Genomic DNA, 20,777 nt, shown 5'->3' with positions numbered 1-20,777 from the left:
TGCAAGTTAATGATGTTGCAGAACAGCACTGACTTTAATTCTGTATATTGCAGTTTGAGGACTTTTTAAATTCTGGTAAATGTATGTTTTCGTCTTGAGTTGGGATTAATATTACTTTTTTTTTTTTCTTGTGACCTTCCTCCCCCCACAAAAAAAAAGTGGAGATATTTTTAAAATGGCATTTCTGCAAATTGTTGCAGCCCCGCTTCCAACTGTGCCAACTCTTCAGCTTTGAGTCGTGGGCTTGACTGCTTTGTCAACTTTTTTTCTTAAAATGTGACATATTGAACCTGTCCTCTTGCAATACAAATTGCTTTTGAGGCAGAACAAAAGAAAATCACCTGTCTGGTGAGACAGTCTAAATGTCAGTTTTAGAGTCCCTGGACTTTTTGGATGTCACCAGGTAACCTAAATGGGGTGCTCTGATAGAGTAGGGTAAAGAAAGTTCTGGGAGAGTATATGGAGGAAAGTAAATTAAGATCATTAAAAGGAGCAGGTCTTTCAGGTAAGACCCAGGAAAAAGCAGCATGTTGACTCTTGCATTTCATTGCTTTTTTCTTTCCTTCCCACTTTGCTCCTAGCAGCATTTTGGAGACTTACCAAAAGTAGTTCTTTACATGCAGCCTTTTATCTTCAACTGTCAGTCGGTGGTAGAGAAAGGAAATAGAGATCATATGTGGTAGTTGTTTGACATCCAGAGGAATGTATAACGCAATCTTCAGTATCATCTCTGCCTGTTAGACATTTCTTCTGTTTGGATTGGAGGTGCCGCAGTTTTCTGCCCACCAAAGGGTACGCAGTTTGGCAAGCTAGGCTTTTGTTCTACATAGCCGGGAAAGGTTTATGTGGCTCCTTATTTCCCCTTTTTGTGCTTACCCAAAGTAACATCATCACGTTGAGCAGAAGGGATCAGGCCTGATTCCTTGGATATTCATCTGGCCTACTGTGATGGTGTGTCTTGCATGTATGGAGTGTATTTTAAAAAAGAAAAAGAGGGAAAAAATCTGTTTTTATTTTCTGCTGAGCTCAGGTGGTTGTCTCGCGAGGCTTGTCCGTAAGCAGCAATGAGAGAGGAATTTATTGGAGCACTTTTCTCTACTGATGACAAATAGAGCCTAGGTAGCTAGCTAACTAAGGTGTCAGGCATCTTAACACAGCTGTGCAAAAGGACTCTTGGAAACTGGGGAGATGCACCATAGGATAACTGCGAACTGTGCCCCTAGTGAAAGCCTTGTGATTCACTTAGGGGCATTTGAAATCCCTTTTCTTGGGGGAGATGTGTGTGGGATGAATAGAGGAGACAGCAGTTCATTACTGTGCTGCAAAAGATGTTGTTTAATCCTTTCATGTGAATCCCAGTCCACGTGGTATAGATGGAGTCCAACTGTGAAGGTACTTGCTTTTTCACCCAGGGCTGGAGATGTGGCTTTTCGGAGATATCTCAGATGGCACGGAGATTAGAGCAATCCAGCAGCCTTGCAGTTTGATAGCGTTTCTGAGGCTTCACTTAAGATGCAGTATGCGTTTCTTCATCCTGATAGAGATAATGGGTTTTAAGCAATTACACCCAGGCTAATTCCTTTTGATAAGAGCTCTGCATTATCTAAAAAAAGAATCCCAGCCGCCTGGGAAAGAACAATGTAAATGTCTCTCTCATGGACTCTTTCATTCGCTCTTCTCTGATAACTTCAGATGATGCACTGCACATCTTTCAAGCCACAAAAACCTACCAGTCCTTTTTTAGGTAGAGCATAGCAGACAGGGAGGTAGAGCAGTACCGTTGCTGTGCAAGGGACAGAGCACAGGCTGCTTCGAGTAATTCCAGGCTAGTATGGCGATTACCCCTTAGATGTAAGGGATCAGCTTTGGTCTCTTTTAAAGGAGCCCCTTGTGATTCAGGCTGCCTGGTTGTAAGGGACAGGTTGCTTCTGCTGATTAGGATGATCTAAATTTTGTAATTTTGAAGGAGTAGCAAGAGAGCGAGAGCCTACCGCTTTGTCTAGGGTAGGTCCCAACCCCTGTGCGTCTCTTTGCACTGGAAAGAAGAGTATGCTTTTGGCGCACGTTATGCAGGGATGGTAAGAGATCTCATTTACTTTTAAGACCAGTAAAGAAATTTCAATAATTAGCTGGATTTCTGGTACTATAAAAAATAAAAACCCTTTTATTCTCCTTAATCTCCTTCTGTCTTTTTCTCTTCTACATAGGCAACGTAGGATAGAAAATTGAATTGATTGCATTTAAAAAGGTGCACGGGGAAATTCCAAAGCAACGTGCTGTTTGTGTTAATGTGCAACTTCTAGGAAAACAGTGTTATATATTTAAAAAAAATAATATATGTATGTAAAAGCATTGAAGGGTTTTCAGACATTGTAGAGACGTGCTTGTTAAAGCTCCTTTCTCTCTCCCCGATAGTCACATATGTCATTCTTGATGTGGAGAGCTGCCTGATAATTGAAGCTGGGAGGAGAGGCAGGGGGGGAAGACTGGAGATAAGGATTGTAATCTCTCCTGCTGATATGCTTTGGTTCTCCTTCCCTAGAAAAGAGCCTAGGACTGTGTGGCATGCTGCCTGTCTCTTTACCTGTCTGCTGGCTAGGAAAAGTTGCTCAGTGCCTCCAGGCGGGGGCCTGAACAGCTCTTTTCAGAACAGAGGAAGAGGATTTGTGTGGACATGTCTCTGCGGTAGGAAAAAAAAAAAAAAAGATGCAAAAATCAAATCCCTTTTTTCTTCCATGTTATAAAATGGCTTCATGCGTCACAAACGCTGTAATTGAGCAGGGTGCTACAGAATTGGGAGATCAGGAGTTTTGCTCCAAATTGGAGGCAGAGAGCACAGCTTTTCGTGGTGAGGAATCCACTGTACGTCCTCTGACGTGGCACAGGAAGGGTTGTCCCTGCTCAACCCCCTCATTTGTACAGGGTTGCAGCGGAGTTGTGCCTGGATTGAAAATAAATGAAGGAGAGAAGGAAAATCGTTACCACCGTTTGCAGAGTTGGGTGCTATATGTTTTCCTGTCATACACCGTTGTGAATTTGAAAGGGCTGCTGTAGTTCCTTCCCAGGCATGCTAACGTTTAGTTGGCAAATGAAACAACCTTTTGTTTGGAAAGCTCTTCTGAGATGCTTTGGGGATGAAAGGCATCAGCGAAGTTGTCATTACATCTCCCAGGGCTGCCTTGGGTGAGGAGCTGGGCTGCGTGTCCTTTCAGATGCAGAGTGCTCAGTCTGAGCCAATTTAGTGAGTCGTCAGCTCTCACTTTTTGGGCTTTAATTGACTTCCTACTGTATGTCACATTGCATTTTCCTTTGGAAGGCGGATGTAGAGAGTCGACTTCCTTCTCCGGGCTGCTAAGAGAACATTGTTTCGTATTAGATGGAGCAGTCTCATGCGGGCTGGGGGAAGCACCTCGTGTAAGAGAGTGCTGAAGCAGAAGTGTGTCCTTCACAATAACAATACCTTCTCAGCCTTGTGGGTGACTCGTCAGATTACTTCTCATCTTGTTCTTTCACAAATGATGCGTAGATACACAACCTGTGTGAAGATGAAGCTCCCAGGAGGCTTTCCTTATCTATGGTAATGTCCTTAATGTAAGAAGAAATCCTCACCAGCTACTTTCTTGAGGAGTTGCTGCTGGTTAAGAGTTTAAACAGACCACTTGTTATCTAGGTCCTTCTTGATTTTGCTGACTTGTTTTCTTGGTTATCCTAAAAATGACAGGTTGCTATTTAATGTACTTGGATTGACTTCACAACCTATCTACTCAGTCATCTGCTTCCTGTGCGCTCTCCTTTGAAAATACTTCATGTCATGACAGCGATGAGATGGCGCATCTAAGTGACGGGGCAAATTAAACTAAGTACTTCATGCAACATCAGTGGGGAACAAACACTAGCTCAAAACTAACCCGGCTGTGTCTGGGATATCTTGCCTCTATATTGTTGACATGGCAGTCCCCAGTTTATTATTCTACCTTAAGACATACTTTGCCTGTGTTTCGGGTGGAGTATTTTGTGCATTTCCGAGGGGGAATTCTCTAACCAAGCTCTTGGCAAACAGACATGAAAGCTCTGTGGTTGCCCTCCTACTTGGGTGTTTCTGGCCCAAAAGCACCGGTGTTGCCAGGTAGGCCTGTCAGCTGTCTAATGAGCCCAAGCAACGAGTCCCATGCTTTGTGTTTGTGTGCTGGCCTCCTTACAGTGACTCCATTACCTTTTGCTTTGAAAAGTAGTTCCTTGCAATTTCATCTAGTGCTTGGGGGCTCTATAAAAATAATTTTGCAGTTTAAGTGTGCAGTTTAAGCAGTTCATCTTCTACTCAGATTTGATGTCCAGCATTGCAGTTTATGATACAGAGCCAATTACCAAGTCCATACTAAGTACCCATCATTTTTTTCAGTATCATAGAGAGCACCATCATAAACTGCTTATGTTCTGTTGAGCTTTGTCACTAGCATGTTCACTGTTCTGTCCCGATCCATCTGTTTGTACAGTTAAATAGTATTCAAGTGAATTCATTAAGAACATGTCACCTTATATTAACATTAAAATATATTAGGTGTCATGAAAAATAAATGTTCCCAATAAATTCACTGAGTGCGAAGCTCTTCTGGATTGTGAGAGCTGAACTTGGATTGCTCTGGGAAGATGGAGGGAGGCGTGTGCGAGTCTAACACAGGGCATTGCAAGAACAAAATATTTGCAAAACCTCCCGTTTTGTCTGCCAGAGCAAAATGGATCTTGCTGTTGCCAAGACTGGTGTCTGTGGCTTGGTGCCTTCTGCTGCAGTTACATGAGACATTAATCCCTAATGCACAGCGAAGAACACAACACCTTGTTGAGCAGCTAGGGATATCCTTGCTGCTGACTGCTACGGGACAAAAAGCAGAACCCTGAATTCACGGGTTGCTAGACAGTGAGCCTCCTGGGTCACCTAGAATAGCAACTCACCCTCGAGTATCAGCCCTGTGCACTCTCTTCCCTACCTGTAGGCAGTTAGGGCACAGCAGATGCTCTGCAGTAAGTACACATCCTCTTACCTCGTGATGCTGTCTCTGTGCTCCTGCCTCACGGGAACCCTCCTCTCTTTTAGCAGTAACAAATGTTCTTGTTTGCAAAGCAGGAAATCATAAGAAAATGTTACAGGGTGTCCCTTTTCTCTCCTGCAGCTGTTCCACTGCCTGCCTTCCACCTTTGTGTAAAACCGAAATTGTTGCATGCTTCTGGGACTGTTGTGAAGAGGATATAGGCAGTGCTTTGCAGCAGCAGGATACCGACTCTGAACAGATTCACGGAGGAATCGCTATTCCCCTATCTCTTTCCTTTTGTCTGCCTTCTCTTACAAAGATGCTAATCACCACTACCTTCATTAAATGTCAGAGGGTCTTTAGCAACCTCGGAAGGAAGAGAAACAGAGCTGTCAGTGCTAATCTCAAGCACAAATGTGTAGCCCTTGCCACATCAGTGTGCCTTTGTCACCTCTGGATTGGATTAGTGCAGTACATGGTATGTGGGTCTACAGCTGAAGACACATGCAGAACAGTGTTGTCTGCTTGCTTTAGTGTCACAGGAGAGTGTTTTCTAGAGAGAGGACAGCGTTTATAAGTAATGCCCTCAGTCAGGATCCTGAGCTGACTTCTCACACTGGTCTGTTCAAAGCTGTTGTGGAAGTGAGGCAGTGCTTTAAAGCTTACCTGCTGACGTTCCTGCTTTCTGCAAGAGGCTAAATTGAAGGATTGAATGGGGCTGGAACTTAAGACGTGGTGAGAATATATTGGCTGGAGCCCCTCAGCTCTCTTTATTTTTTTTTGTTGTTGGTTATTTTTCTGTATTCTGGATTTTAATATATGGTGCTTGTGTTTAGAGAGATCCCCTTAAACAAGGGGACAAGACATAGTTAGTCAAGGTTTTTCTCCTGCTCACAGGTGAAAGACTCAGAGAAGTTTGGCCTCCTTATTAGGACTAGTCAATCACTTGATCGGATGCATTAGAACAGTCTTCTGCGAGAGGTGTAAGGGGGTAAGACACTTATTTTGATTGCTGACTGAGGTTAGTGTAATAAAATACTAATGGCAAGAATAGAAAGTCATGGCAATCAGGAAACTGGGCTCTTAGGATCGAGCCCATGCACATGAACAGCCTGCAAGGCAAAGAGCGTGCTGGGGACTACATCTCCTTACCAGCTGCAGAGGTAAAGAAAGCGTCAGTCCTTGGTTCAACTGGTGAATTAGAGCAGTTGTGAGTTATTGGGCTTCATGCATACGTGGGTTGTTTGTTTAAATTTGACATTGCCTGAGTGATATGTTCTAGATCAACCCTTTGGTCCAACTGCTCCTGCTATAGTTATGGTGGTCTACTTGTTTTTTTGCAATATCTACCCTTTAGCATATTGGCTTTTCTTGTTCTGCCATTCTCTTGCTCTGCCATTTTGCTGTGGATGTGGAACTGTGGTATCCATGTCCACAGCAGAATATTGGTAAGCGTTTTGTTGTTCCTGTTTGGAGACTAAGCTTAGGTAGTAACTCTCTTTTGCTGAAAAAGTTTCTCTCGTTGGAACTATGAATCAAAGCAGTTTGCTCTTCTTGAAGTGAGAATCTGCCAAGATCCATGTGCAGACGCTGGGGTTGTTCTTTGAGCTACAGAGCCAAATCAACCAGAAAAGTCTCTTTCCATGTCTGCCAGGTCCTCTGGCTAGTTTAAGTGGTTCGCGCTTTTGCCTGGAGCATAACACGCTGCTGTGCCAGCCTTCAGCAGAGAACTGCTGTTGCTGTTCTGTCCTTCAAGTTAGATGGTCCCAGAAAACAGTCTGAACACGGTTTTTCCATGCTCTGGAAGGAGCACGCTCTGCTCCTGCTCCCATGTTCTGGGACTTCCACTAAAGGTGAAGTGGGTGCTGGAAGCAGGTGTGGTTGCAGAAACCCATTCAAGCACTGTTTGTGGAAATCAGTAATTCCTTTAAAGTCACTTAGGAAAGCAGGGAAGCTCACCTGCGTTAGAGAAGCCAAGATCCTGCAGGGAAGAGGTGACTTCATTTCTGGAGAATGTCAACTTGCTATTCTTATGGCTGTCAAGCTGAAGGAGAGTTAGAATTTCCTTCTTTGAACCCTCTACTGATGTCAGCAGAAGACATAAAAATGCCTGATTAGATTATGCCATCGCTGTAGTAATGAAAACCACTAATTAATGCTGTATAAGTGTGTTGCACTTAGCCTCTGGTGGAAACGTGGCGCTTGGAGGCTTACCACTTTGCCTCTGGTGGAAACTGTTAGCCACTGGACCTGTGGCTAAATAGTGTTCTCATTTTTTTTTTCCTCTTTAAATCTTTCTCTCCTCATCTCCGTGTTTCATTACCTAACACATTACTAAATAAGCAATGAACCAAAGATTGCCCATGCTGTTCCAATGAGATTAAACGTTAATGGGAAAGATTGCTCTTACTAGTTCTAGCTTTCTGCAGGGTGGGTGCCCAACCTTACTGTATTTCACATTTTTTTGTCAAAGGCTAACTTGGTGATTCCTTTGTTAACTGTCTGCTTTCTTTCTCCTTATTCCCCAACCTAGCTTTCTGCAGAGGACGCATTGTGAGGGTACCCAAAGGTCCTCTGATTCGAGTTGTGGGCACAGAGGTGGCGATCCCTTGCAGCGTTAGTGACTACGACGGACCCAGCGAGCAGAACTTTGATTGGGAGTTCGCCCGAGAGACTGACTTCGTGCGGATAGTGAGTACCTGGGATTCTACCTTCACCTCTGAGGAGTACCAAAAACGTGTGGGCCACGGGGATATCAAACTGAGACGGAGCAGCAACGATGCTGTGGAACTCGTGATTAAAAACATCCAGCCAACTGACCAAGGGAAATACAAATGCTCTACGCCCAGCACTGATGCCACCGTTCAGGGAAATTATGATGCTGAGGTCCAAGTGAAAGGTATTTCTGAAGAGTGAGGTGTGCTCTAAGTTTGTTTTTGATATTGATTATAGATGTACCCTTAATAACGTTGAATTTCTGTCGCTTATGAGCATTGTGATTTTTTTTCCTGTTTGATTCTACTAAAGCCAAAACTGGGAGGCATGATAGGAGCAAGGGCAAGCGAGGTGAAGAAGCAAAGGGGAGCTGTTACTCTAAACACCACTTTTGCTTTTTCTATCTAGGAAATATTTAAATAAATATGGGAAAACTAACCAGTGTGTTTTCCTAAGATGTCTGCAAATGCTTAATGTCACTAAGCCTCTGGGTAGAGGGGCTAACTTCAGGTAAAAACATAGCCTGTGTTCTCTCTTATTTAGACAGTGTCATTTAGAGATCTTTCTATGAAGGAAGTAGTCTTCCATTTCTTCTTTAGCATGTTGTTCCTGCAGTTATGTCCTAGCCTTGCTCTCTCATTTAGGGTTCTTCAATAATGATCTGGGAGACTGTTTTTTCTCTTTGTGTTGTCTCTTTTTCTCATGAAAATCAAGATGGTTCTGGATGGGAATAGTCTGAATGATATTACTTGGATGAGAAATTGAAGTGGGGGAGGGTAAATGAAGTTGAGTGCTTGCCTTGGCTTGTTTGAAGCGGGTGACGAATGAATTTTCAGTCGAGTTTCCTTGTTTCTGGAATGTATTTGTGTGGAAGAAGGAACGATTGGAGAGGTGGTAGTTTTAGTGCTTCATATCCAAACAGGTCATTGTGGGTGTTTTCTTCTTTCTTTGCTTTTATGATATTTGAGTATTTTGGTCTTTTTTTAATAGTGATTTCTGATGGCTTATTGGTGAGCGGTTCAAAAGCACGTTCTTCAACATCTCTGAAACTCTCTGAGGGTGACTCCTTCAAGCTGCGCTGCTCGGCAATCACCACCTCACCGGAGCACACTCACCTGCACGTGACTTGGCAGATCAAAAGTGGATTGTCTTGGCAGGACATCCTATCTTTGACTCATGAAGGCAAATTCCAGCCTGGCCCTGGCTATGAGGAGCGCTACCGTAATGGAGATATCCGCTTGGACACAGGAGTGAATGACACGTATCGACTGTCTGTGTCCCAGGCCTCGTCGGTGGATGCGGGCGTCTACAGGTGTCTCGTGAGCGAGTGGGTGAGAGGGGCAGATAGCTCATGGCAGAAGATTCAGGAGAAGAGTGTGGAGATAGCAAGTGTGTCGATCCAGCGGACTGGTGAGTGTTACTGCTGGGCTGGGGCCATAGCTCGTAGCTACAGCAATGCTGTTGTGCCCACGAGGCGATGCTTCTTGAGAGTAGAAATTGGATAAGCTGAACTAAATGAGGACACCTTTCCAGGAGAGCTTAGAGTGCTGTTTGGATAGCTGGCCTGTTTACATCTGAGTTACTAGCATATGCTTGGCATGAGTTTGCTAGCTTTTATTCTGGGGGCAACGGGGATGATGGCATGGAAGGATTGACTGGAATCTCTTATGTGCCTAGACTGAGATTTTTATCTCATCCTTAGTTCACTTTGGACTTCCTCTGGTTACACTATTTCTTAAATAGTGTTGTGTTTAACCCTGAGCAACCTAAACCTGCTGTCTGTGCTGTCATTAACATAGGTTATCTGAGAGCACTAAACCGCTGTGCTTCCCCTGTAAAAGTGGACTGTGATTCATGACAGATGTGAATGTTATGTATTAAAATGGCATAGAAAGATTGGGAGAAAAGAGAAAGGCAGTGATAATTTCAAAGGACAAATTATCCTCTGATTTCTATCACTACCACTGGATCACTGGGCTGATGGCTCCGCTGTGTTGGCGGGCACTGTTAAATGCATCATTGCATGCTTGACTAAGGAGACAAAAATACACGTAGTGCTGTGCTGAGGATATCCAGATATCCCTTTCTATGTGGGTTTCAGGAGTAGATGCACTAAGCGCTTAATTGCATTAGCATTGCCACTGCTAGTTGGAGGGGGGAAAGCAGGGGGTGATGCTTCTTGTGACTCAATAGGTGGCAAAACAGGCAATGATGGTCTCAGAAATATGAGATTATGACAGTATTTTTTCAAAGTGTTCAGACAATAAGGGTATCTTTCCATTTTTGTAATCTTGTAATTGTTATAGGGAAAAGTCAGAACTGCTGGGTTTTGGCTAGCTCCCTTGGATGTAGTTTTAGTATCCTGGTGGTGTTTAGCCTGTGAAATTTGACAGGATCAATCTGCCCCTTTTTCAGGGTGTCTGTTACACAGTAAAGCTTGCAGGTACTCTCTGCTGAGACAGGGGTTGCTAATTAAGAGATGTAGCTCTTTGTTTTGTTGCACTTGTGGAGAATTTGGCTTAAGTAGGTGGGCTGAAAAACAGGATGAGGATGGCCAGGACCAGTAGCAGTGCCTAATGGGGCAGTTTTTTAATGTTCCCTCTGTATGTGTGTCTTTTTTTTCCCTGTTTGGTTTGTATTTTTTCTTTGGCCTTCATTTTCAGCTCAGTCATTGGCAGCACTGGCACTTTGTCAGGGGCAAGAAAGCTTTCTAGCCTCCCCCTCCCTTCTTACCTGCTGTAAACTGTAGGGTTGAATTTGTAGAAATAAAATAAAAATAATAACAGAAATTACTATCTAATGTAAAAAAATAAAGTCATGCACAAAGCTACTTGTGTAACTACTTGCATAAGTAGCACAGGTTACTTGGAACAACAGAAAAAGCAGTTATACTCTTCTTTCTACTTTGGTGTCCTTAAATCATGAACTCTTTGGGCCTGACTTTTTTCCTGTATGTCTTTTTTAATAGCGCCTTGCACAACAGGAATATAATCCTAAGTGAGGCCTTCAGGCACTTCTGCAACCAAAAAAGGAGCCTTGAGAAGGCACATACGAGTAAACTCTCTTAGAGTCCCTCTCCGTGATTATCCTGCCAGGTTCTGAATGCCTGTCACTGGTGCATGAAGACAGAGGTGCTCCTTGGAGAAACACTGCTCTTAACTTTTCAGAGGGCTCTTAATTTGTATTCTGGCATTGGTCTGTTAAATTAACTAGGCTTTCCTACTGTTTCCAGTCCCAGTGGGGCATTCATCAGATAGGGGACTTGGCTTTGCCTCTCAGGAGAGGCTTGCTGGCCTCTGTTCAGTCTGTTCTGTGCTATCAAGTGGTGAGCAGTGAGATGAGTACTGCTGTGGTTTTATTGGCAATAGTTGCGGCCACTCAGAAAAACAGTGTGGCATTTCTATACTGTCTCTAGTTCCTGGTGGTAGTCCTAGAAAGCTTTTACAGATGGATATGTATTAGGTACTAGAACATGGTTTTACATAGAAATCATTGATCTGCTCTTAGCTGCCTGTTTAAGGCGGGACTCGTGGAACTACTGAGAAGAGCTACTACAGTTCTGGTGTAGTTTCTAGTGGTTTCAGTGGACATTTTCCATTCTGAGGGAGAGTCCCAAATACCTTGACGTTCCTGTGAGAATAAGAATCCTTCATGTTTTCCTGCTGTGTGAGGGTGGTGTACGGTCTGTGATTAGAATAAAGCCTTCACAGACCAGTTGCTGTTGAGGCATAGAAACCTTGTTCTTTCTCACTTCTTTCTCCCACCTTTATCAAAGATCCCTTGCTTGCTTGATAATGTGTGCTTGTCTTATAATAGATGATGCAGCACAATAGTCTATGGGTGCTTGAAAGTGGGGCTACTGAGCTACTTGAGAAAATTCTGTAATAGAAAGTGAAGGTCTGCATAACTTACAGTGAGTGGACTCTTTAAAATAATAATAAAAGCAATGTTTTATTTTTTGTTTGAATTTTTCTCTCTTCATTTCCAAGTTCTAGATGTGCTCATCTCAACAAGCAATCTGTCCGTGACTGAAAGGGACTCCCTGGACCTTACCTGCAACATCACAACGGACAGGAGTGGTATTTTCCAAGCCGAGGTGACGTGGTATTTCTCTGGGTCACCTGATGACACCTTGTCAGATGCTCAGGTTTTGTTGAGCATGGACCATGACTCTGTTGTCAGTGATTCAACTCTTATCAGCCTGAGCCATGTCGATAGGAATTCCTATCGCCTCTTGGTGCGTGATGTGGGTGTGGAAGACTCTGGGTACTACTTCTGCCAAGCAGCTGTCTGGGTGCCACTGCACAATGGGAGCTGGCATAAAGTGGTGGAGAGGACATCTGCGCCAGTCAGTGTAGTGGTGACAGCATTAGGTGAGTGATTCTGCTTGCAAACGTCATGGATATTGTACCACACATTTCTTATTCCTATCAGAAAAGGGAAAGGACCTTGCAGGATCTAATCTCTTACACATTTGCATCCATCATCTCTCTCTGGGCTCGTATGTTATAGTATTTTAGGATGTCACTGAACTGTCTGTAACTGGGAAACAGAACTTAAAAGTCCGCCTTGTTTTCCAGGGGCTGAAGCTGCGTCAGTATCATATTGTCCCCTTTCATTTCCCGTGTACTGTCAGCAGGGCTTTGATACTGCAGCAGGTGTTCTTTCTGAGCTCCAAACAGTGATACCATGTGGTTCCCATCATTTTTGAATCATTTGCCATACAATTATTTATGATACAAACTTCATAATGAACTGTAATAGCTTTCAAATTGTTTTCTTTTTTGTTTTAATCACTAGAGACAGACCACATCCTACTGGTAGATTTAGGATGGGATAGGATTTTATGCTGCTTTATTCTCTTCCCTCAACAGACAAGTCTATTTTAGGAGACCGCACTATTGAATCGTGTGACTGAACAAGAGAGACCTGGCTAAGAGCTCTTAACTGGAAGTGTTGTTTAGCACAGTAACCACTAAAGCAGATCTTGCTGCAGTATTTAATATCCCACTCTGGTGCATTTTTGATCATTCAGTTCTAGACATGAGTGGGTTTTTGTCCTTTTGGACACACAAAGGATTATTTGTGCAGCTGAACGTATGGGTTCCTTAAGTTACTGCAACATTTCTGCAGCAAGTTTTTTTTAAGTTACTAGTGGGAAAAAAAGATCTACTTAAACAGCAGTTTGATGATCTCTTTATTCTCTCCTTCTTTCATTCCCCAGCTGTTCATAGTTATTTTCCCTTTTATTTCCCTTCTTATAGCTCTAATACTATCAATATTCTTTTTTTTTTTTTTTTTTGCAAGGGGGCTGTGGTTAGGAGGAGCTGTGTTTAGCAGTTGTTCATTCTAAACAGAACAGAAGCTGCAGAAGCTGGAGTGGAGGTCAGAGGTTCAACAGGCTTGTCTGATCTACCTGGCCTACAAGAGCTGGCTGACAATATCTTTCCCTACACCCCCGCCCTGAGAAAAATGTGTTTTGGAGATCGACTGGGTCATATACATGCTGAGGACTGTGAATATTTTACTTTGCATTATCCTTTCTGAACATTAAGCTTTGGCCATCTCTCTTTATGCAAATATGCTCAGAAGCAAAGTTGCTTGGGAGAGATGCTAAGAATGAAACTCCAGGAAAACTTCTAAAAAGCCTGGCTTTTTAGGGGTACGTCAGCCTACCTATCTTATCTCCTAGTTATATCACGAGAAAAGAGTAACTTCAATTTAGAAGCAATGTAATTCAGGATGGTGATGCAGGATGCTGTAGGTAAGGCACTTCCACCTTTTTCCTGCTAAAATTCACAAAGACTTGCTCGTGTTGGAAGCATGAACGAACCTAGATGTGAACTGGAGGGGAACTGGCAGAACTGTCGTACTTGATGTTTGTTCCCAGCTTTTATTGGATGCAAGCATCTGTGCCTAAACATTCTCCATGTACTCATTTGGAGCCTCCTGTAATCAGTCTGATGGTACTGCCCAGTTATAAAGGCAGAGCTCCTCCAACATAAAAGGATAGAATGGGCTCAGCGTATAGAGAGTCTGTTTTTCAGAAATAAATAGCTGTACCACAAGGTTAAATTCCAGTGATAAACATTGTAATTTTGCAATTTGGCATTGTACAGAGCAGTTGAGCTGTGGCTCTTTCTTGCATACACTAACGTGTGCTAGAGGTAAGTGCACAAGCGATAAGTCTTCATTTCCATTCTTCAGCCATTTGAATCACACATTCAGCTTCTGAGAGCTCCCCCCTTTTCCTGCGTGCATGCGTGTGCACACATGCTCATGCACGCAGAGGTGCACCATGTGCTCACATATTCTGTTACGTTGCTGGTGCCTGTAGAACTATTCCTTGCTTTTTCCACTCCAATCGGGTGTTATCTGGGGAAAGGAAAGAATAAAATCTACTCCTCGGCAGACGCTTGGTTGCTAAGGACAAAGGAAAGTAGAATAATTTTTCAGCATTTGAGGTTTTCAGCTGCATCCAGAATTTACCAACTCCTCCTCCTTAATGGAAGTTAAGAGCTGCTGGGGTATTAAGTCATTGAACTGTCAGTGAGGCTGTTCTTTGACAGCTGACAGAGTGGAGGAATGAGGTTTATCCAGTCAGCCTTTTATTCTTTCTAAATCCTCTGTCTGAATGTCTGTCAGGGTGAAGCGCCTATCTGGAGTGGTGCTGTCAAAGCCAAGGCTCTCTTCTTAGTGGTCCTTTCCCTCCCCACAAATAAAACATCCTGAAGTGATTATTGAAGGACTTGACTTTCTTGCAGCTTTTTCCTTTCTGTGTTCCTATCCTGAGAAGAGTTTCCGCTTTTTTAGTCTTTGTTGCTGTGAAAATATTAATTGGTCTTGACTGTCTTCTTTTTTTGGTGATAAAGATGAGTCAAGGGGGAATAAGAAAACTGCAGAGTGTGTGCAATATATCATGAGGCCATGGAGAAGACTGGTCTTTTGGGAATGAGACAGGAAGGGTAGAGTAGCTGTAGGATCTGTGGGGATTTACTTGCACCAAAAATGGGTTTTGGCCACCATTACTAATCTATGACTTGGTTGCAGCAGAGGAATTGAGTGAATTTTTATTTCGTATTACTCATACCGAGTGTCTGCAAAAATCTATGCTTATGTTCACTATGTAGTGCATAGTGATCTAGTGTACAGTAAATTTCAGCAGGCATCATAATAAACACAAAGTAGGTTAACAGTCAAAGATGCATATATCAGGAAAGCTTCTCAGAATAAAGGAGTACAACGCTATACAGCTGCACGGTACTGCTGCCAATAGTAGGTACTTTGGACTTAGGTGAGCGATACCTTTAAGTTTGTGTGTTACCTAGCACTGCAAAAACTCAGTGATTTAGATACTCTAGCATCTGGTCTGTTTGTATGCCCTTGTCCTTGCTAGATGCAAGGACACTGCATGCCTGCATGCAGAACGCTTAATGGTGAGAGATCCTTTCTTCAAGCTGGCGTGGCAGCGGCCAGGTTGCTTGAATAGAATCATTTCCATCATTTGCATCCGAAGTCCAAAAGTGCATGTGCACACACATTAGCGCAGCAGCTCTATTAAGATGTTTTATTATCTTGGCTCACTGGTGAGCTAAGTCTAAGTTTTAGCCTTGGATTGCCTTCTCTGTCCCAATTATAGCTTCAGTTAATTGTTTCTGGGAGGGCAAAAAGCCAAATACAACATAAAGCAAGAAATAAATATAGAGCACTGAATACGCTTTTAATATAAAATCCATGTGATGAGTATTGGCTGAACAGTTGGAAGGCTAGTCTTTTTTCTGAATAATAGTAGGCAGCAAGAGAGAAAAATATTCTAATGCTAGTAAATAAACATGTATCTCCTTTGTGGTAAGAGGTCTTTGCTGTAATCTTTTTCCTTTACTATCTCCATAGTCCAAGAGAAAATAGTCATGTGGCTGCCTTATCTCTTTTAGGCTTTGGACAGCAAGCTATTTTAGATTTAAATACAACAGCCCCAATCTTAACCCGTGCATTTCAAGCGATCCTTTTCAAGCTTCAGGGTTTCTAGCCTTGTAGCTGTACAGCATGTACTTCTCTGTTCTGTGGAGCTCTTCTGATATACACATCGTTGGCTTAACCTACTTGTTATTTATTATGATGCCTGCTGAACTTTACTGCACGCTGCTGTTTGTGCTGCCTGTGGCCAGTGGCACTGATGCCCCCTGATTTGGGTGGATGAGTGGGTGAGATGTTTGTGTTTTGTTCTTGTTTAACGTTCATTGCGTGCTGCAGAGAGATGATGGGATGATAAGTGCAGAGAAGGCGGCATATCAGGAGGGGATGTGCTCTTATCCTGCAGAGAAAATGGGGAAGTGGGGTGGCTCTGGCCAGTCCAAAGCCAGAGAGTAACTGGTCTTCCGGCTGCTGGAGGCCTTCAGACAGGTGCAAAAGTGACTGGATGTCTGAAACAACTGTGGGTTCTTGGGGCCAGGCCTAAAGAAGGGAATGATTTTGCTCAATAAGATCACTTGGTGCTGATTTTTCTGAAATGGTCTCAGCAGACACACAAGTCCTGTTTGGAAATTCAGGCCTAGGGTGGCTCACTTCAGACCAGTACGAGTCTGAGAGCTAGAGTCCAAGTTCCCAATCGCCAGCTCTTATAAGAAAAATAGATGTTCTGGCACTTGGCTTTTGGATCATGTGCTTTCACAGACTGGATGTTAGCAGTATCTTATATGTTAAGCTCTGCCACTTGCTTCCTTCTGCTTGTATCTTCTCACTTCTTTATTCTGGGTTTTCTCTCCCGCAGAGCCAGATTATGAGGTGTTTCTAAATGCATCTAAAACACCCAAGTTTTCAGATGACCCCACCGAGCTGGAGTGCAGGATCACAAATGCCCAGGACACCGAAGCAAACATCCGCTTCACAGTTTCATGGTACTACAAGGAGCACCTGCTTGGTGATGATGTTGCGACAGAGGAACTGCTGGCCACCATGGATGCAGACTGGACTCTACTTCTTGGGGACAGGAGCAGAGAGCGGACTCAGAACGGGGAAATAATCTTCTCTAAAAAGGCTGCTGACACCTTCAGTTTACGGATCCAGTGGACTTCAGAAAGTGACAGAGGGGATTACTTCTGTGTCATCTCTGCATGGAGTAGACACCGCAACAACAGCTGGGTAAAAAGCAAAGACGTGACTTCTGCACCTGTCAGCATTTTATGGGCTACACAAGGTAGGAACCTTGCACCTTTTCACTGGAAGACCTAGAAAGCTAAGATAGTTTTCTCTTGAGTAGGTCCATCAGGCAGAAGGCCTACAAAGGGGTTTTGGAAATGTGGCTCTGTGTTATGAAGAGGAAAAAACTCTTACTTTGTGTAAAGGCCTATATTTTTGGAGGTAAATAACTACTAAACAGCACTGACCGGTTTTGTGCAACAGTTTGGAGAGGAAGTGCAAAACAGATCCATCGCTCAAACTGTGCTGAGACTTAGAGGAACCAGGCTGTCATTGTGACAGGGTGGTATCCAGCAGTAATGCTGCTCCCTTTCATGACCCAGAGTATTTCAGTCTCTCTAGGATGCATCTTGATGCTAGCAACAAGGCTGTCTTGGGGTGAAAGAAGGGATGTCACTCACTTTAAGTCTTCTCTGGCTGTCAGTTTGATAGCATTTTTTTTTGCTTGTTTTTTTTTTGTTTGTTTGTTTTCACCCTATACCAACTTATATTTACAAGTATGTGTTTAGAGGGCACTTCTGAGTAAGTTCGTGGGCATAGTAGTACCAGAGCATCAAAAAAAAAACCAAAACAAAACAGCATGTGACAGAGCAAAATCATTCAGTGCTTTGCTTCAACCTAGGCCTCTTTTAGACAGAAGTGAACCGCCCTCTGGTCAGTATTTAAACTGTCTTTGGAAGCGTTTCTTAGGAGGTAAAAAAAGGTACCTGAATCACTTATATGCTGGTATAAAGTGGGTGCATGTAGCCTGAATGTCCTGTGGAGTGATACCCTTTTGTCGTACATATGAAGTCGTGCAAGAGGAGACTGAATGGGATAGCCTAGGATGTAACATCTTTGTCGAAAAAAAAATAAATTGATTAGCTAAGCTGCCTTTGCACCTCATAGATTTGTTGTGCAGTCTAGCTCAGGCAGTGGTAGTCCGATGACTGTATTTCAAAGAGCTAGTTTGAAATGAGTTTAAAGCTGTTTAGGCATTATCTTTAAATGAACTGGAGAACTTCTGCTGTGATTCTGTTGCAGCAAAGACAGAAAATGGCAGGCTGCTTGCTTAGTCCTTTCTTCACCCCCAGACGAAGTTTGGTCCACAGAAAGGGTGTTTTCTTTTTTGTTACGAGCTGGCTTCTCTAGCAGGAATGAGATCTCTCAATAATGGCGAATGCTGGTCACAATTAGTTCAGTTATGCCATAACTGAGTGAGTGTGTGTGTGTGTGTGCATGCACACGTAATGGATCATCGCCTTCAGAGCAGCTAGAGAAACCAGCTGGAGTTGAAAAGTCTCAGCCTGTGTTGACATTTCTGGGGGAAAACAAACCGTGACAGGTGTGAACGTTCCCTTGTTTCTGGTTTTGTTCCAAAAACTCTGCTAATTTTGCCACACAAATGTAAATGTTACAGTCCCCATGCTGAAAAGTACGTCTGTTGGCAAAACTCAGAGCTGGGGTATTTACGACGTGAAAGCAAACTCTCCTACAAACATTCTTCTCCTGAAACAAAACACATATGTATGTATGGAGGGGGAAATATTTAAGCTTGATTTCCCCCTTCTTCCCTTCCACTCCCTGCCATGCTCTTCCAGCAATCTGGCCCCAGATGCCATTCCCTGCACGCCCTGGTCCTGGCCGTAGCTGGTTCCTGTGGGCTCCAGACGGGGCTGTGAGCCTGGTGGTGCAGCCACCAACTATGAAAGAGTTAATGTGCTGCTGCCTCTGCTCTCTGACTGTTGTTTTGACAAGTATCTCTGGTGATTTGAGTCCCGAATTGCTCCCAATGCTTATAAAAGCAAGCAGCCAGGCCCCCACGTGTTTGCCTAAGGAGAGAACCAAAATTTGCCTCTTCCTTGGATAGCTTGTGCCTACATATAGGCTTTTCTTCCAACTATTTCACTATTTGCATTGTCTGTGTTAACTGTAGAGCAGTGCTGGGGGTGGGGAGGACTTCAGAGAGATCTGACTTTGGAAAAGCTCATCCTGAGTCTCTGAGAAAGGAGAAATGATCTTGGTGCATCCGTGGGGCAGTCAGTACAGAGGGGTGTTGAGGATAACAGGCTTTTGCTTGAAATGTAAACATCACGTGAGGACGTCAAAGCCCTTTTTCCTTGTGTTTTATAATAAATTGTATGCTTGCCCATTTTCACTTGAGGCCTTTTATCCTTTTTTTCTGGTCTATCCGTTGGGACTAATAAAGCTCATGTGTCTTTCTGCTTATTCAGCTTTACAAGTGCAGCCGACTGCACATCACCATTGCTTTTGACATGGTTTGCCTGATTTCTGTTTCTTTGCCTTTTTCTTTTTTCACCCACTGCCCCCCACCAATGGCGACAAAACATCTTCATCTCAAAAATGAAAAGCATTGAATGTATTTTTGTATTCAGGTAATTTACTTCTTGGAATCTGTACTTTATAAAGGGGTAAAGGAAGGGAAGGAAACTTTCTTGCCTGGTTCTGTAGGTGATTTTTGAACACAGAAGTTTGATAGTTAGAAAAGATTATTTATCAGTTGGAGTGTGAGTACTACCTACGTTTAAAACAAAGCTGCTGTTAGCAGTGTAATGCAGAGTTGGTGCTTGTTTCCTAAACCAGTGTTGTCAGCTTTAGATCTGCATGAAAGCCTTAGCAAAAGAGAGCATTATCTTTTAATTGAAACTGCGTATCCCAAAGATACTATTATTTGGGGTTTTGTTAATACTTCTGTCTTTAATTTGCGAAGTAATTGTATTTAACAGAATGTTACTGGTCCTAAACGTTTGCTCAGGACCTGCCATTAAATTTAATGGGGAGCAAGGGCATCTTCATCTTGCAGAAAGTCCTGCGAACAGGGAGCAGGTGATATTTCTTCTACCCACTTGTCTTTGCAATTGCCGGTGTGTAACACACTGCACAGTGCAGACACGCAGTTTCTTTTGAGCAGAGAAATCCCCATCCCTATGGCACCACTCCGTCACGCCTACGTGCCAATTTGGGCCTGAGAACAAGCAAGTGCGTTAAGGTAGGCGCTCCTGCCAGGAGCCCCTGGGCTCCTCTTCCCCTGGCTGCACGAGGATCAAGTGGTTGTACTCATTGCTTAGGAGCTGAGCAGGGCAGTAAAGGTGACATCGGTGTGTGTGTGTACAGCAGTTGCCTCGTGTATACGTGTATCAGACCATGGTGTAGGCCGCAGCGTGCTGGCTGTGTTTTCAGAGCTCGTAGTACCCGAGCTGCTGGGCCAGCAATTGTACCGCGGGGTGCTGTATAGCCTCCTCCTCCTGTGAAGGCAAAACTGTCATTGCCTTAATGTCTGCTGCATTCCCTCTTCTTCCAATCTTGTTCAGTGCACTGGGGGATGAAGAAGCCATTACGAATATTGGGATGGTGTTACTTGGCGCTGCCGGCGAGGCTCTGAGATTAGTTAGTCATGGCTGCTGTGCTTCTTTCCTGACGGGAATCAGTGGAGTACAGGGAACACGCATGTTTGTCTTTTCCTAAGGTCTCCTTGCCCTTTAGCTGCTAGGCTTCTCTAGCAATTGGACTGACAGAGTAGGTGAAAACTGTTTTCAGTTATTTCTCAGGAAGCATCCTTGAAGCTGAGCACACACTTTGTCGTAGGGAGCAGCAAGAGAATTAGTGTGGGTTATCCACTTGGAGTGGCCAGGGAGGGAAGGCAGCACCACGTGCTGCCGAGCTCCAAAGTACAGTTTACTACTCAAATTTTATCTGAATCATTTGGCTACAATTTTTTTCTCTGCTAGCCCTCTGTCTTGTAATAGGGGTGTGTAACTGGTTATAAGCTTTGGGTATGGTTTTTTTAGGATCTCTTCCTCTACTGTTTTCCAACAAATCCTGCAGATTGCAGCCTCC

The 20,777-nt window shown here is 43.6% G+C and overlaps 1 protein-coding gene across 5 annotated transcripts in view; it reads left to right on the top strand.

The window, feature by feature from the left end:
- The window catches only part of PTGFRN (prostaglandin F2 receptor inhibitor), a 103,546-nt gene that overhangs the window by 57,474 nt on the left and 25,295 nt on the right, over window positions 1–20,777 (top strand). For 3 of the 5 annotated variants that reach the window (XM_048071586.2, XM_048071584.2, XM_013187392.3), the window contains 4 exons: window positions 7,561–7,926; window positions 8,733–9,152; window positions 11,732–12,115; window positions 16,513–16,938. In XM_048071586.2, coding sequence (XP_047927543.1) covers window positions 7,561–7,926; window positions 8,733–9,152; window positions 11,732–12,115; window positions 16,513–16,938 — 1,596 coding nt within the window. Of the gene's footprint in view, window positions 1–2,504; window positions 2,686–7,560; window positions 7,927–8,732; window positions 9,153–11,731; window positions 12,116–16,512; window positions 16,939–20,777 lie in introns of those variants that run through there. The other 2 variants (XM_048071583.2, XM_048071588.2) reach the window with 2 other exon arrangements.

Source organism: Anser cygnoides, chromosome 1, assembly GCF_040182565.1.
Source record: "Anser cygnoides isolate HZ-2024a breed goose chromosome 1, Taihu_goose_T2T_genome, whole genome shotgun sequence".
NCBI classification, from domain to species: domain Eukaryota; kingdom Metazoa; phylum Chordata; class Aves; order Anseriformes; family Anatidae; genus Anser; species Anser cygnoides.
Note: the sequence above shows the minus strand (reverse complement) of the source record. Positions and strands in the feature narration are given on the sequence as shown.